Consider the following 18,085-nt stretch of genomic DNA (forward strand, 5'->3'; position numbering starts at 1 on the left):
ACAGACTGCAGTCATTTGCATATTTCTCCTGTGACTGATGCCCTGGTAGTTTTCCTCTCAGCTTTGAAACACTGTATAGAGGTGTGATTGGCCCTGTGCTGCCTCTATTCCTAGGCCCTTATTTCTGTTGAATTTTTATGTTCTTTAAAGGGGGAATTCACCACTTTATACATCAAAGTCTGTTTACAGGACTAAGGATAGACTGGACTTCAAAATAAAAGTTGGATAAATTCTTTTGTGGCTTCAGAGGGAGCAGAGCAAAATTCAGTTCTTAATCATTAAGTACCCTTTTAATGGAAGTGATTAAATGATCAGTGCCATTACAATTCAGCTGTATTTTAGATGATAAACTAGTCTCCAAATCTTGCAGTACCTTCTCCAGCTCCTGACCTGTGCTACAAGGACCATGTACCAGAACTGAATAAGGAAGTGTTTCTTTTACTGGCAATGAACCATGGAATAATCTCCACCTAAATACGAAGGCATTTGCTCTCTTCTGTAACGTGAAGACTGCTGTCATTAATGTTGATTTAATTGGAAAGAGGCCTTTTAACACATGTAGTAAAAGTGCTTCTAAGATTAATTAGTGGTTTTTAATTTGTTGCTTTCTCATTCAGTATTTGTGCATTTTGCTCTGTGTCTCACCTCTTTCTGAAGGTGCTGTCATCTCTGCTGTATCAAGTCATATGGAAATTGGTTTTCAGTTGCACTTTTAATAATCATTTTAATTTTCAGAGATGTTGGTAATAAAACATGGCGCAAGCACAACTGGTCTCAATTAATGATTCATCAATATCAGGCATATAAATTAAGATGTACAAGAAAATTGAATGGTTTTGTTTCATTTGATACAATCATGTTCAGTGAGAGGAGTTTAAGGAAGAAAATAATGGTGGTTGGGTGTATTGTGTTCTGCTGAACACTTGGTGGAGCAATAGATCCTGTGATCAAACCCAGTCGATTAGAAGTGCTGCAGTGCCATCTGGTGGAGAAAGCCTCACTGTGTTTTCCCACATATTTGAATGACAACTCACTTTTATGGAAACATATTTATCATCACCATTTTACAGCATACTCACGGAAGTACATGTGTTTTTGTCAGTGTATGTCAAATTCACATGAATCAAAACAATTTACAGCTTTATCATATTTGTTTAAGAGGGTCATATTATACAGCTGTTCCTGGTTTCTGCGGTAACAGGTGGAACTTGGACTCTTGTTTGAGGAAATTGACTTCTCCGAGGCAGATTTAACCACCTGTGGGTCTTATATTTTCCTGGGGAAAGTGAAGATGACATACAAATCCCCCACTCTGAGCTTTAAGTTAACCATTTCTTCTGTTTGATTCTTCTTTTCCCCTGTCCACACAGAGGAAGTGAGTGGGTGCAGGAGTTGGGTCACGAGACACTAGAGATATCCTGGGTGTTAGTTGTTTAGCTATTACAAGTGGCTGTGTGTTTAATTCTTTGTATTGCTCAAGTGAATTGGTTGAGTGGGTTAGATTGATCAGAAATCTGGAAACTAGGATGAAGCCAAAGTCAGTCTAATTATAGTGTTTCAGATCATTGTAGAACAGATGTTTGCAAAATTTAGGTGGAAGTCTAGTTAAAATGTTCTTTATAGAAAGATTTTAAAAGGCTGAGCAAAATGTTTCAGCAGTTTGAGGAGAAAATGTATTTGAGGTTTTGTTGCCACTCGTTGCACGGTGGTTGCCATAAGTACAGAGGTTGAGCCTCAGCTGTTGTTATGAATTGAGGACCTGGGTGACTGGACAGCTGCAAAGGCTAAGAAAGCAAAAGTTATTACTGTGTGGAGCAGTTGTCGTGTTTGGCCACTGAGTGTTTTTGTAACTGAAGGTGCAGAGAGCACAATAAAAGTGAGGTCAGAGAACAGCGTCCTTTAGGTCCCTTATAATCTCACTGTTATATACACACAATACATTTTTCCATCCATTATCTATAGTCACTGAGTCTTGTGAGGTGGGGGGGCTGGAGTCTGTCCCAATTGACACTGGACAAAAAGCAGGGTAGATCCTGGAGAAGTCACCAGTCAGTCAGAGGGCTGACATATAGACCATTTAAACAGAGAATAAAGGACTAACCCCAATATTTGAGAAGAATTGTTTTTTCATAATCAAATAATTTACAAACACATTAGATGTATATTCCTAAACTAAATATATTAACTTTTACATAAAAAATGTGACATGCACAAACCTTCTCATTGTCTCTACTGCAGTTTTTAACATATTACATGACAATTCTTACAGGACAGCCAGGGATGAACTGTAGTCCACAAATGTAGGGGAAACCCCCTCAGCCTTCTGCTGGAATGTGGCTTGTTTTGCGAGTCAAATCAGCTGCCCTGGAAAGATTGCCCTGGTGATGCCTTGGTCAATGTAGTGCCAGCTTGCCTTATAATGATCATATTTGGAAAGTCCCTGCAAGGCAAAACCTTAGAGACCAAAGGTGCTCCTTCTTTACTGTACTCTGGAAAAAAGATGATTTTATTATATTCATGTTGTTTTTTCATCTTGTGAAAGGGATGTTCTTTAGGCAAAGAGGGCAAAGGAGCTTTAGGATGCAAAGGGAGTCTAGAATTATGGGCGATTGAAAGCTTTTCTGGACTGGGTTCAAGAAGTGTTGACGAAGCAAGACTAAACATCGCAAACCGCAGTTGAAAGATTTGCACATGTGCTGGCTCCCCCTCCACTCCTGCCACCATGGGATTAGTTCCATCCTGGGACAGCAGCAACATTTACATGGGTGCTGGCAGACATGTGCACACACATACACAGACGCTTTACGTGCATACCCTCATAATTGGAGAATTTGGAGGAAAGTGTCAAGAATGATGAGGAAAATGAAAAATAAGAATCACAGAATTCCTGACTTAACCACAACTAGTAGCAAAATAAAGTGCTCTACACTGTACTGATGACATTTGGCAGCCTGGCTAGTTTCAGTCGCTCCCATTCTCAGGGCAGACATTTTGTCTTTCATACCAGGAAACACGTAAGTGTAACCAGTAACATTTATGTGGGACCATTTAGCAAAATAGAGATTTATTATTTCAACAAATTCTGGTACTCCTAAATGCAATGCTGCTGGTATGTTGTTAGTTATTCCTTTGTTTGATAAGTCAAAATAAGGCGGGTCTATTGCATCACTCATTTTTTAAATACAGCATGTTATATACGCTAAAGTGCTACTGTAGAAAGGAGGAACTTTAATCAAGCCAGTTTAACCTTCACCTAATCACACCTGCCTTTGAGACTGGAAAATATCAAATCGAGCTTGACTCATAATTACCAAAACACTTATAATTACCAAAGAGTTCAGATAAGCTGTGTACAAATATAATTTTTAAAAAGTGATTTGACCTGTTATTGTATGAATGTTTAACCTTTAGCAGTTAGCCAGTGCATCTGGTTGCTCATGCTGTCTCCTGTCTTCCTCCTCTGCAGCAATGAGGCCACCTCTTCTCAGGGATATCACACAGCAAATCAGTGAAAGGTCTATTTTATTAAAAAAGCCATCATCCTGTACAAACTACAGATCATCTTACACGTTCAATCATATAATCCCTGCACACCATCCTACCTGACTACAATCCTGCCAGGAAGTGAAATGCTAGCTACCTGTCTATCTGCATGCGTGTGTGTTTGGGTGTGTATTTCCTGTGCATACCTTTCTACAAAACCTCTGGTATCTGTGATTTAACTTAGGAGAGAAAGGCCTCAATAAACATGGAACAAACATGAATGGAAATGTTTCAACTCGTATCATTAAATTATATAGAAATAACCAGAGATCTGCTGACAGATGTCTCCAGGCTAGATTCCATAGTATGAAATCCATTTCTGTATCGACATACTTTTCCCTGTTCATTGGAGCTCTTTACCATTTCCCCTCTAGCCCACTCCTCATGAAAACAAAGCAGTTAGGCAGTGATACTATATGACCAGGCCCCCTACCTTTCCTAGGGGTCAAAGTTCAAGCTCATTAGCCACTACAGTGAATAGTTTCTCTCTGGCAAAAGCTGCAGCCTGGCAGGACTCAACTTGCGTGGGAGACTTTTATTTTACTTGAAAAGCAAGATCATTTGAGTGATGCATTCATCATGTAACTTATCAATAGTGACATTTAAATTGTTTATTGAACCTTTTTGTTGAATGTTTTTTTTTTATGAATACATAACCAGTAAGCTGCCAAATGTCTATCCAAACAGGCATACGTTTGATCTCCACTTTGTTGATTTTGAACCCAAACCAGGCGGTTTATGGCTGTGGGTGCAGTGCTAGCATAATGCTTAATTTTAATTCCTGGCCTTAATGAAAAGTCAACATAGGGCTGTCACACATCATTGTTGTTTCTCTATGAAATATCCTGAGCATAACTGTCGCTGAGCACAGACTGTTGTCATGTTGATTCTCAGCATAGGAGAAAATGATGGAGCAGAACCAAAGCAAACATTAGCTTAAGGAATAAGGGAGTGCAGAAAGAAAGGATGGTGACCACAGACTCGGTATTCTCTGGTCTTACATTACTGACTATTTTGTAGTTGAGGTTCACCCAGGCACGAACTCCACCTTGGACTGTTTACATACACTAGGTAACGCTGTTCATCTTGTGTCACTAATACCACAGAACACTAAGTCTGATGTGGCACGCCGGTAACTCTGATTAGCACCACTGTGATGTTTGTGTACATTTTATCTTTTACCCTCTAATATCCTGCTTTCAAACAGCAAACATACTGATACAATTTTCATACAGTCAAATCATCAGCAGCCTCTGCTGCTCCAGATATAGCTCAGCGGACCCATTTGCATTGAGCAGCGTTTAGCTGTTGCAGTCAAATCAAACCAAACTCCAGCACAGAGGTGACAGCTACCAGACAGTATTCCAAAGCCACGGTTCAGTGCATATATGTGCTCCTGTTTCCTTGTCTGTCTTCTTGTAACTACACTGAGGTTTGTTGCTCTTGCCATACCTTAGCAATAACAAACTCAACAAACCACTGAAAGGCAAAGTTGTCCTCTTACTGCTCATGCTCAGTCCCAGCTCAGCAGCATGGTTGAAGCCACAGTCCCAGTAAAAGGGCAAGACGGAGAATGGGGCTCAAAGCTAGTGTCATAGTTGCTTCCATGTGTATTTGTTGGGGTCTTGCAGAGATTGTCTGTTCATTCATTGCATCTGATTAAGTTCTTTGGTCTGTACTCCAAAATGTTGATAGTTTTTTGTAGGCTTATCAGAGCATCAAATACACTTATCTGTGTGATGCTACCAATTTGTAGTTTTTGGGAGGTGGTAATGGCTGGTATAACTGAGCTCAGGCAATTAAAAAAAGACAGTGATACAATATATGGTTTAATGCATTTCAGGAACTGTGAAATGAGACACTTGTCAGGAGGTCATTGCTGTTAATTCAGTGCGTAATTCATTTCAAAGCCAAAGGAACAGGAATGGCTCACAGTGTCAGGACTGATGAGGTGAGCGAGACTTTGTGTTAATGCCTTTCCAGCCACTTATATTTTACTCTGGCCTAAAAAAAAACAAAAGAACACCTCTCCTTCTGGCCCCATATTGTTTTATTCTTTGACAGTAGATTTGGTTACATAATGAACCCCATCCATATCAAAGGCTGGACCAGGAATAGACTGGTGTGGCTCCAAGCCCCTCTGAATGGGCCAAAACCACATGGGAGAACAAACTCCTTCCTATTGTTTCCCCCTCTCCCACTCTTCCCTGCTCTTTGTCGTACCACAAAATGATATCAAGTGTGAGGGGATGTCATGTGTTGCTGATCATATGCATATTAAACACATATTGCAAGGGTTACCTGATATGTTGTGGTGTACTGTCTGTTGTAGCATTGCCCAGAAATGAGAGAGTGTGGCATCCCAGACATTGATTTAAAAGGCACCCCCCATGGCACTGCAGTATAGGTTTGTGAGAATTGAGCTAGTCAGTATAGTAAATCCAGCCACAGGCTTGTAGGGTGTATATACACACTAATGGGGTAAATAGGTTTTAATGGGCTGTGCCGTTTAGTCTGAATCGCCATGTTGCACTGGGCAACAAGATTTGGTGCTCCCACAGAGTGCACTCACACACAGCTCTGCCAACACTGAGCTACATTTAAAACTCCGGTCCTGCTGTCCCTGTCACACTTTCTGCCAAGCAGTTCTGCAAACGAGAAATGAGGAAGAGATTTTTCTTTCTTTTCTTTGTACCTGAGCTTTTCCAGCCTTCACTCCGTCTTCATATTTAACTTTTCCCTCGTACGTTCTCTCCTTATAAATAAATGTTTCTATCACTACTACCTTTTAGTGCACCAGTAGCATGAAAGATTTGTGGTGAATGTTCCGCCCACACTCCACATTCCACGGCCTTACAGTAACCCGCATGCTGGTGGCTCTGTCTCGCCTTCCCCTGCCTCACTGGTGACAAAGGAGTGCAACTTGTGTGTGTTCTGGGAGCTGTGGGCAGGGTAACAATGTAAGTGTGTACGTGGGGGGGCAGTAACATGCCAATTCATCATACTTAATTACATCAGCTACAAAAGGGATTTCCCTCATTGACCCCAAAATTATGAATTGATGATTGTTGGTCTCAGTAACCCTCCAGCCCCCACTTATGTCACTTTAAATTACACTAAGCTGTAAATGACAATGACAGGCATTTTAAAAATTGTTGATCACTTATTATTTCCAGTGACAGCAGATTTGAACATAGAAGCAGAATTAGAAAGTGTGCTTTATAACCCTTTCCAGCTTTACATTTAGGTTTCAAATCAGACAAAAAAATATATTTTAACCACTGTCAATCATCAAGTCTCTCCAGTGTGGCTAAAACACAGGACATTAAACTACATCTCTGATGAGTAGACAGACGTGAAGTGTGAAGAGAAAAAGGTTGAGACGAGACACAGTAACTTCAAGTGAAGACGGAGAAAGTACGTGGAGCTGTGCCACAGTTCAACAAAAGCAGAAAGCTGTGACAATGAAAACACCACCATAGTTACTAATCAACAAGTCTTAAAGCTGTGGAAAGAAGATGAGCAGCTATGCTGCCACCCCATTCACAATCGGGATGTGCCAAGAAAAAGTGAAAAGGAGAGAACAAATGAAAAAAGAAAGTGAAAGACTGTGGACAACTGTTCAGAGAACAGAACATGACCAGATGTCAAATTGTTGCTGTTTTTTCAGTTTTCTTTATTTCACCCCACCCCCCTTTTTTAAGGACCACTCCATTTGTGGTGACTGTTTGTCTTCAGCACTATCACCATTTTTAAGTTCTGGTGAGCCCTAATGATGATCTATTTCTTTATTTGGTGAGTTTACAATGATACTCAGCCTTTGTTTTGTTATGAGTGATAAAATGTGAATTTTACCAAATGTAAAATTTTCAGTAACAGAAAGTTTCATTCATTAGAAAAGTAGTAAAAGTAACCTGACACTCTGGTTCAGTAATCCCTCCCCATCTGGCACTCGAAGCAGGTTGAAACAGACACTGACAATTATTTGCAAATAGACTGGGTCTGGGTATCTTTTCAGTAAACAGCAATAATCAGTTGCTTCACTGGGATAGATTTACTTCAAATTTGATTTTTGTTTTTTTAAATCTCATGCCTGGTGGAGGCACCAGATTTTATGACAGTGTTCACAGAGCTTTATTATTAATCCCTCTTGATTTACCAAGAAAAAAATTAAATCCTTACAGTAAAACCAAAGCTGCAACTTTACAGACTGTTAAACTATTGTGGTTTCCATATGTACCTCAGGACACCTTATTTGTTCTCAAGCATTTTACTTTCCATTGAGCTAAACTGGTTGAAGTTGCCATTAAGTCCCCACAGGAACTGGCTGATGTAGGTATTACTGGCCAATTTTAGGTGACTTTGATGGAGCCAGCATTAATTTTGTGGCTTTTTGGAAGCCAAAGTTTTGGCACTCTCCCTTTTTTCTCTTTGTGTGCCGATCCATGAGGAACTGGGGAAGTCGGTGTTTGTTTTTCCACCCTGTTTTACTTGGCCTCGTCGTGCCGGCAAGCACAGGAGACACCAGTAATAAAATGGACTCCTTATATTTAGTGAGAAGAACAGGGAGACCAGGCAAAATAAGCCTCAGGAAGTCAGAGCAGCTAAGATTTATTTAAACGTGTTTGCTTTGGAAGCTGCATGAGATACTGTAGCAAACAAGAGGGTGCGGCAGATTTTTCTATAATAATCTGTGCCACTTACTGTATATTGCTTTTCCATACTGGAAACCTCTCAGTCAAAATGTTATATATATATATACTCAAGCAATGGAAAGTTGACATTGTAATGACATTTTTATTAAGGTATCACCAATTTCAAATGCACAATAAAAGTTAATCTGCTATCGAACTATGATTTTCTTGACTTTTTTTTTTTTGTAAACAAAATGTAAATACATGTTACAGTAAAACAGCCATCTATGATGAGACAGCTGTACTGTATGCATGATGAAAACTCAGAGAACTTAAAAGAGACTCTGTGCATCCAAGTGGGATTAGGCTGGGCAGATTCAGTGGCAGGCAATAACCATGCTTTATGTCCACTTCATTTCCCTTGCAAATCAGACTTGCATTCTCAGAGTTTTCACAGTTCCCAGCTCCCTCTTTTTTCCCCCTATACAAGCCCCATGTCAGCCAGGCTCATTAGACAGGATGAGACTATTACCAGGCGAGTTATCCTGCTCCTAACAATGGGATGTGGTCAGGTGGTGGAAGCACCAGTTTCCCTGGGTTCATCTTGCTTCTCCCACATGTCCTCTGGGTCCAAGACCATGACTCCCTCCCTCCAATGATGCCCTTCCTTTTGCCCTCATGTGGCACTGTTAAATTTATTGTAAAATGCATTTTATTTCTGCATGTGAGAATCTACAGTATATACAGTATATACATGCTGTCTCGATGTGAACTACAGTTGCACTTGATTTGAGTATATTCTCATATATGAACTATTTTTCTCAACTGCAGAGTGAAAACGTTGCTTCCTTCCTTCGTTCATTCATTTAGTCCTTCATTCAGTATAATGTGCTGATGTAACTCAGTGAAGTCCCCCCATTCCAGTTCATTTTTTTAAGCTATTTACAGTAGGGCTTTCAAGAGGCCCAATCAGAAACTGTGGACAAGTTCCAGGGAAACAGGACCCAAGCACCCTGAAGAGCCTTTTTGCCTCACTTTTGTTCACTCCTGTTCTTTCTCAAGAGTTCCTCCTGAAAGTATTTGGCAAACACTGGTGGAAAAAAAGACTTTGAGGGAAGAAAAACAACAAGTCGTTCTTGAGCCACCCACACCCCATCTGCTGTGGTATTATCTTCTTTTATTATCTACAGATTATGTGCGCTGATATGATTTCTACAGTTTGGTCTGGTGGTCATTGTGGTTGTTGTTCTTGTTGTTTTTTTTGTTTGTGAAGCGCTGTGATATGAGACAGCAAGGGGGGAAAAAATCCTCCCCCATCTGCATCTAATCCATTCAGGACCCTCTTAATGGCTTGTCAGTTCCCCTTGCCCTTCCATTTTCTGTCCAATTAATTCCTTTCTAGCTCTCCGGATAAAAGGACACAATGGGGCCCCTCCACAGCATAATGAATCATTAAAATTCAGCAGCGCGGCCCTGGCACTTGGCTTCTCCCTGTGCTGGTTAGGGTTGGTTGCTTGGCATGCATGCCAGGGCCAACTTGAGCACTCTACTCACAGGACCAGAGGAGATGGGATCTCTCCTTATTCCTCTCTTGTCAGTGGTTTAACAAAAAAATCTGAACCTTACCATTCTGGTAGATGCACCCATAGCCACATAAGATGTGTGAAATAAAGGCCCAGTAATGTCAGAGGGTTCTTAGAGAGTGACATTAGAACTGGTGATAAGCTGTTTGCAGCAACATCCTACAGTTTTGTTTTAGACACCTGCATATTTATTAAAGGAAAAGCATATAAGCCAAGAAGCATTCTAGAGTCAAAGAAGTCAGGACACTGGCACTTCAACCCCATCCATGATTGAGTCCTAGTTAGCTGAACGTTTTGAACCCTTCTGCCATAAAGACAAGACATGACAGGAGCAGAACAGTTTTTGTCTAATCCAGAAAGCTGGTTGTGTTTTTTTGAGAAAACAAGTACCGTTGTTTAAATAAGTGGCAAACTTGACAATTTATCTTCAGATCCTGCTCAAAAATGCTTGATCAATGAATCTTTTCTATAATTTGAACATGATTAAGAAGGGATTGTGGTGATTGTTTTTATTAGCTCTAAACAACTATTGTGGCTAGAAAGAGGTCGGCATCAGCAACACAGAGAGAAACACCTTTCAGAAAAATATCTGCAAATTTGGAAAGCGGTTCTGAACCATTACCAGATATGATGGGTCTGATAGGAGGTTGAGTGAGGTGTTTATGGACAGTAGGAACACTTGACCCACTGGACCAGAGGAGATAGCATCTCTCCTTATTCCTCTGTCAATCATCTAACAAAAAAAAAAAAAAAAGCAAAGTGTCAAAGGACCTGTAAAGTCGGCAGGTTCTGACAGTGGCACTATAAAACGTAATAAGCAGACAGACTTACATGTGCACCTGATTTGAGAAGCATACATTTGAATTTCCCTGGTTTCCCCCAACAGCTGTAGCTCACAGTACAGATGTTGGACAAGAAATCCGTTTTTAAACAGCTGGTACCAGGCATGAAGACAAACCCATAAGAACTGCTCACTTCAATTCATTCTAATTATGAAGATCATTTTTCAAGTATTATTAAAGAGCAAGAGTGAAACTAAAGATAGATGCAAAAGAGTGACAAAGACAAAAATCAAGAAAAAGTATTTTTTATTTTTAAAAAATGGCCAGCAAATGGGTTAGCTGTGCATGTGTGAATGAAACTCTAGTTAATAGAACAACAATAATTTTCCCAGCCTTTCTCAAAATTATACACCATAATATACAAAACACTGTTCTGTGGACAAAACGTGGAGCACGATGCTCTGGACATTTTTCATACAGCATCTCACAGAACATTACAAACCAAGGCTGTAAGGAATGATATCAAATTAAGAATATAATCGGGAGCAGGTTAACGATAGGAGTTTGTGGTGTGGATTACTGATTGTGTGCTGCCTGAAGTCTGTTAATAATTAAATTTCATATTGAAATACTGACATAAAGCATTAGAAGGCACAAAAATGTTTTGCGCAAGACTATAGCAGTGAGTTGGCACTTGGTTGATGAGATAAATATGGGCAAGTACTCAAACACAATTTCCTCTTTAAATACTTTTCTTTGCATTACAGAAAAAGTTCAAAATGAATTTTTTTTAATATCATTGGTGTGCATTATGTCATGGGATATGTATCTCCTGCCCAAGCAAATGGGTGACATGTACAGTTGCACGTCATCTCCCTGACACACGCACACTAGGATGCATGTATGTATACATATGTGTACAGGAGGTCCAGCTGACATGTCACTCAGAGTGTGTGGTGTTATCTTACCCCATTTCCTTTAACCCTAGATCATGACTAATCGCAATTTGCCAAGTGTAGCTTTCAGACACCTGTTCTGTCCTGTGCGAGTCTGTTGGTCCTGCTCCGTTTTCTTGCAACTTGGAATGGAGATGTTGCTGGTAATCAGTCATCAACGGAATGATACCAAATGCATTGAACCTATACCATCCTTCACTTAATTTACCTTGTTTTCAGTAAGAGCCAAACAATACCGTAAATAACCAAAACCCACATTACATGTGTTTATCTACTAAAGAACAAAAAAAAAGAAACCAATAATACATGAACATAAATACATAAGACTTTTACGTCAAAATGACACTATAAGATACATATGAGCCATTTAGTTAAGACTGATCCACTGATGCAAATGGCCAAATGTGCTGTGTTATAGCTCTGGTCATTAATGTAAATTTTACTGCAAATTCACAGAATTGGTCCTGTGTATATTCTCCAATGTATCTGCGTCTCCATCTGCTTCGCAATAGAACTGAGCCAAACTGTTTCTCTCCTACACAACTCAGTGGCAGGCCTTTGCTTTACCTCAAGTGTGCACACACGTGCAATCGTAAACTGGAAAAATGGGAGATGTACAGGATGTAGGTGTAGGCAACGTGTCCTCATGGAGGAGTTTGGCTCACCAACAACACAATTTCTCTTTGTGTAAAAAGTCTTAAGTGTGTTTTCATTGCAACAATATAACTTTGTATAAAATCAGCAGGCACTTTTTCTTTTTGTTTCACGTTCAAATGGTCTCAGGTAGCCTACTACCTACTACACACTTCCCCACCTGCTCCTTACGTCCTTCATTAGTGCATCAATCTGAATGAGTCTTGGGCTTGAACTGAGTGTTTCTTGTCCCCCTAAGGTCGAGACAGCGTGGTATAGACGGGTTGGTCCCAGCTGGAAGCGGAGGGGCTGTGAGCAGGAGCCATCGACAGACTGTTAAGGATCGGGCTGCCATAAGGTCGCCTGGATGAGTGGAAGTAAGGGTACTGGTAGAGGCTAGAAGGGTAGCCAGAGTAAGGGTTGTAATAGCTGGAGCTCTGGAGGTCAGTATAGTCACACTGAGAGCTGGAGAAAGAGGCCGCAGCTGATGTGGCTGAGGTGACACAGGCCTGGCTACTATAGGAGCTGTAATCAGAGTGTGAGGGTGACTCATGGGAGTGCTCGCTGTAGTGGCTGGGGCTCAGTTGTTCTGTTTTAATATGGAGCCGGTGCTGGCCCACCTCGCTGGTGGAAGGTGAGGAGGAGGACAAGGTGCTCTTGCGGTTCCATGTTGACCCATTGGCACTTGCGTGACTGTATGAGGAAGTGTAAGAGCCGCTGGGCACTGCAGCCTGCCCGTGGCTGTGGTCTGAGGGCAGGGTGGAGGAGCCTGAGGCGTGGCCATTGAGCGGGAGGTACTGGTCAAACTCGTGCACATCGAAGGTCTCCATGTTGCTGATGACATCAGTGCTGAGCTCAGAGATGTCTACATTGCTGAAGTCAATGTTTTGCCTGCTGCTGTCAACAAGACGACGGCCTTCATGTTTCAGATCCTGCTTCATCCCGTGGTGTAGGTCTGTCTTGGGAGTAGTGGGAGGTGTAGGGGGACCGTGGGGCTGCCCTGAAAGGAAAATATCAGAAATGAAACATGAGGGCTCATCACAACAAATTTAAAATGATTCAATTTACAGCAGCCTAAATTGATTTAACCCTTAAAATAAAACACAAAAACTTGTGTTTGCTGCATCATTTGTTTTAATGTAACAGCATACCTGCATGTTCAGGGTGGTGGTGTCCATCAGTCATCCCTGCCAGTCCTCCCATCCCTGGTTCAGCTTTATACATATGATGTGACAGTTCTGCTCCTGAATCTGAGTCGCTCTGGCCTGGTTTCACATTCTTTCGTCGTCGAGGCTGGTACTTGTAGTCTGGATGATCTTTCTTGTGCTGAACCCGAAGCCTTTCTGCTTCATCTACAAATGGCCTCTTTTCACTCTCAGAGAGCAAGCTAAGGGAAAAATATATATAAAAAGTGTCCAAATGTATTGAGTCAATAATAAAAACTAGTAGCAATAATAACGAAACCAGTATTTATTTATTTTGTAGATGGGTTTTGAAAAAGCAGGAGAAATTCCCTCTTTCTTTAACCATTTATTATACATTCAAAAAACCAAAATGTTAATTTAGTGTAACCCTATTTTTGCTGTTAACTGAACATGTTTTTTTAGTAAAACTGCATGGCCACATCTCTAGCCATGACCACACACCGTCCTTAGTTACTTTAATTTATGCTTTCTTTCCCTGGATTTCTCCTTGTAGTAAATTAACTATTTCCTTACCGCCAAAGTTTCCCCAGGGTCTTGCTCAGTTCGGCGTTGTGCAGGTGAGGATACTGATCCGCTAGCTTTCTGCGGGCCGCTTGCGCCCAGACCATGAAGGCATTCATGGGTCTTTTGACGTGAGGCTTACTCTTCAAAGCTCCGTTCCCTCTTACGGGCATGGGCACTAAGGACCAGTCGTATCCTTTGAGCACCTGAGAGACTGCGTCCCGTATGCAAGCTGGGAACCGCTCGTCATCCTCGGAATCCAGTTTCTTGCCCAAGCCGGTCAGCAAGGCTCCTTGGCCGTCGGAGCCTGTAGGTGAGGACGGAGCATCGGAGTCGGACTCGTCCTGGGACATGGAGCTGTTTGTGCCCGATGGACTGCAGGGCTGGTCGCTGACACACTTGTCATGCTCCTCTGTCATTTTTAACATTTTTTTCCGCCCCGAGAGAAGGAAAATCCGAAAACAATCTTCAACTAAAACAAAAATCAGACGTTACCAGTAAATTCAAGAGCGCAGCAAAGTGGCTAGTGCGCTTTTACGCACGGTGCGCCACGGGTAAATTCCGGTAAATTTCAGTCAATCAGAGTCCGTCGATTTCCTTTTGCTTCCCCGTGTATTTTGTCGTTCCTCTTGTTTTCCTAGGTTGTCATGTGAAGTGCGGTCCTGAAAGTTGTGGTCCACAATGTGAGCTGAGGAGTCACACGTTACAACAACTTCAGCTGGAGTTTTAAAGTCGTCACTCCACCTTCCTTCTCGGATTGGTTGGAATAAATCGCCACTTTCTAACCATTGGCTCGTTTTTTATGTGGGCTTCATTATTATAATTATTTTGTTTTCTTTTTTTTTAAATCAGTGACACCTCTGTTTTTATTAAAGCTGCACACGTTCTGTCACAAACGAATATTCTGCCATAATTTTATGACGCTGTTAGGAAAAGTAGTGAGTTAAGTAAGAAAATACTCAGTGTTGCTATTATTAATACAGCAAACATAAATATCTTTATTATATAAATGTAAATATAATGATAAATTATTGCAATATAGGTTGATAATGTTTCTACTGTTATACTGTAACATTCTGATGCATATACAAGCTTTTATGTAATTGAAATATTGTAGTTAATCAAATATTTTTATTTTGATTGAAGTACATTTTAATATTTCACCATCAAAGTCGCCTAATAAATGTCAAAAATTAATTTTAAAAAATGTATAAAACTATAAGTTTAAAATTTAAAAATAGTAAGTTGACTGAACTAAGTCACGCGGACAGTGATTGTACATGTTTTTTTATTTTTTTACACTTCTTAGGATGTAAAGTAATTTCTTCATTTAGCACAAAGAACTTATAGCTGTTGAAGGGATTTTGTACCAAAGTAAGTACAAACAGCATGCAAACCTGTCTCAACTGGCCTTGTTGATGTTTAAATGAGGGTACGGACTGAAATCAAGATCAACCTTTGTCGTGGTTTGTCATACTTTTACACTTATGAGAAAAAATAACCATAACTTAATATATATTACAGACACACAAAGTCTCCACTATGAATGGGCTCTTCAAAATATAAAAAAGAAGACTCTCTGGAGAGTGTTAACTCAAACAATGCATGCTGGGAAGTCGGCCACCCCTAAACAAAAGTGCCATATTTTCTGGGTTAAACTGAAATGCATAAGTCGGTCAGCTTTTCTGACACCAAGTTAGAAGTGAGTTATTTAAAATGGGTGTTGATATCAGGCTAAAAAAATTGAATTAGGTCCACTAATTATTTTCAAATCCAATGTTACTATTTGTAGTGTGGGTACTGCACATACAGTATGTATAGTAAATTGTAACAATCATACAATAATGCTTTTTAGGTTTTCAGTGTGTGATGTTAGACGCTATATTTTAATCTTTCCTCTGTGTGTGTCTGTGTGTGTGTGTGTGTGTGTGTGTGTGTGTGTGTGTGTGAAGATCTGAATCTAAAAAATGATCATGATTCAAAACTCATACTCTCACTGCTCACTCTCGACTTGTAGCAAGAAGTTGTCATGGATAACAAAGCCTCCAACTTCGCAGGTCTGCGTGAGCCTAGTTACTTAGAAAAATGTTCCTAATATAGAAGAGGAAGTTAATATTTCCCAGCAGTTTGTTAGTGATCCATAAGTCACCCCTCATCACCAGTGGAGCAGGATTTTTATGACACTGGAGAAGAGATAAGAGGGTTGACAGAATCACTGCCTTTGTTAATGGTGCCTTTGTCTTCATGTATTGCGGGATGATTTTTATCACAGGCCTACCCATGAAAAGACAAGGTATGTTTGTGCTGGATAGCAGTTTGCTTTGCTCGATGCACACTGCAGGTGGCTGAGGGAGTAAGAAGAGTTTATAATATGGAAATAATAGAAACTGTGGCTTGTAGAATAGAATTTGCTGCAAAACAGCTAATGGTTTTCACACTAAGGTAAGATGTTTCTTTTGTTTTTATAGATTAACAATGGGTTTAGAAGGACAAAGGACTTGACTTTGAATGAAACCATATTTAATTTAAAAGGGTCCCGCCTGTCTCTTATTATAATGTAACCCAAAATAAGCTGCTGTTGCTGTTAACTTCCTCACTTTGTCAGTCTGCCTTCCTAGCAGCTGCTGTCAAAACGCTCACTTGGGTCAAGTTCAGTGCATGTGTGTGTGCGTGACCAGACAAACAAGACGGCGGCGAGTTGTCAAACATGCATGACTCTGGTTTCATTCTCATCCTGCTGCACACATGGGAAAGTATTCACTGTGTGTATAATGTGTGTGTGTGTGTATGTGTGTGTGGCTTATAACACTCAGGTAGGTAGAATAGCACTGCGTTGCTTAAGCACATGTCATTTCTTAATAAATTTACAACAAATCTAAACATTTTGGTAATTAGAGATATCGCATGTCTGTCTCTTGGTTGTGAGAGGAATAATTTCAGCAACCTGTTTGTCCTACATGGTTTTTTGATGAGCTAGATAGTGAGTCCTCCATTTAACAATATATTATTCACTGGAACATAGACAAGACATGTTTGTGTCATCTACTTAGAAATTAAATTAATTTTCTGGTCATTTTAACATTTCCTTTAGTTTTTTTTCCTCCAATGACATTTTTCTCTGCTTATGTTGCATGTAATGCAGGAAATCCCTGCTTTCAATCATTTTTGAAACCAAATCAACTGTTCCCGCCTGAAGTCCTGTCTCCCCACCACATGTCATGGTAATGCTTTCGTCAGGGTTAAGGTATCCTGCCTGCAAACAAACAAACAAAGCAATAGTAACCAAACCAGTATGTCACAGTTCAAAAAGTGTTTCATCAGGTTAGTATTTAATTATTGCCAAATCATCTCAGGTAGAGGAACACCGAAGATAAATCCAACATGTGCAACATGAGTGACGGCTGCTCTCAAGTTCATCTAGGCTGTGAGATTCTCAGTTTCTGGGTAGACAGAAAAAGATGAAGAGAAGGAAACAAATTTAATCAGACTCCAGCCTTTCCCCTTCATGCCTCCCTGTATTGTGGGGAGAAACTTTGGACAGAGTTTCTGAGCTCTTGGCTCTTGATTAAAAAAGGAAGGAAGAACAGAGGAGAGGTAACCGCGTATGAACTTTAAGTGTCCCAAAGAACGAAGGAAGGTTTTGATTTTCCTATTTTTGCAAGATGTATCTGAAAGAAAAGAACCAAATAAATATTTTATGATTTTTTTTTTCTCAGGGCCTTAGTCAAGCATGCTAACCCATGTCTCCTGGGACCTTGTCACTTCAACCCTATACTATATGTAAATTATACTCTCTGGCTTCTAATGTGCATGCAAAATCAAATTACACAGCTACCCACACGACTCTTGCCCCCTTCGGTCTCTGCTTCTGTGTTTTAATGCACTTATGCAGTTTTCTTCACTCTGGCCAAGTTTTAGATGTATTAGGATGGTATGAACCTGATGCGTTCCTAAAGGTCATCAAGTTTACAAAAAACATAGGTTGGATAAATTTATGCATCAAACGAAATATCTGCAAGCTGTATATTCAATATTTAAATTTCTATTTGTGTGGAGGACGTATAAGTTCTGCACCATGAGATTCCTGAGAGAACTTTATGCAACGTTTTCCACATGTCTGAAAACTGTGGAATCCCATGTCTCCACCATCACCACAGAGCCCAAACAGCAGGCCTTCATTCTGTTAAATAATCTCACTGATTGCACACTGCGTCAGTGTAAACTTGGTGAACTGTAGAGACTGGCATG

At 40.4% G+C, this 18,085-nt stretch overlaps 1 protein-coding gene and 1 long non-coding RNA gene across 2 annotated transcripts in view; one reads left to right on the forward strand and one right to left on the reverse strand.

The window, feature by feature from the left end:
• Positions 1 to 18,085, forward strand: part of LOC109973219 (uncharacterized) — a 54,713-nt gene that overhangs the window by 1,813 nt on the left and 34,815 nt on the right. The window lies entirely within an intron of this gene.
• Positions 10,870 to 14,527, reverse strand: LOC109973218 (transcription factor Sox-8). The gene is made up of 3 exons (XM_020622632.1): positions 13,850 to 14,527; positions 13,283 to 13,518; positions 10,870 to 13,131 (listed from the first exon to the last, which is right to left on the reverse strand). The coding sequence occupies exons 1-3, from the start codon at positions 14,263 to 14,265 to the stop codon at positions 12,386 to 12,388; spliced, it is 1,398 nt and encodes a 465-aa protein (XP_020478288.1). The 5' UTR covers positions 14,266 to 14,527; the 3' UTR covers positions 10,870 to 12,385.

This window comes from Monopterus albus, unplaced genomic scaffold, assembly GCF_001952655.1.
Source record: "Monopterus albus unplaced genomic scaffold, M_albus_1.0 scaffold284.1, whole genome shotgun sequence".
Classification (NCBI taxonomy): domain Eukaryota; kingdom Metazoa; phylum Chordata; class Actinopteri; order Synbranchiformes; family Synbranchidae; genus Monopterus; species Monopterus albus.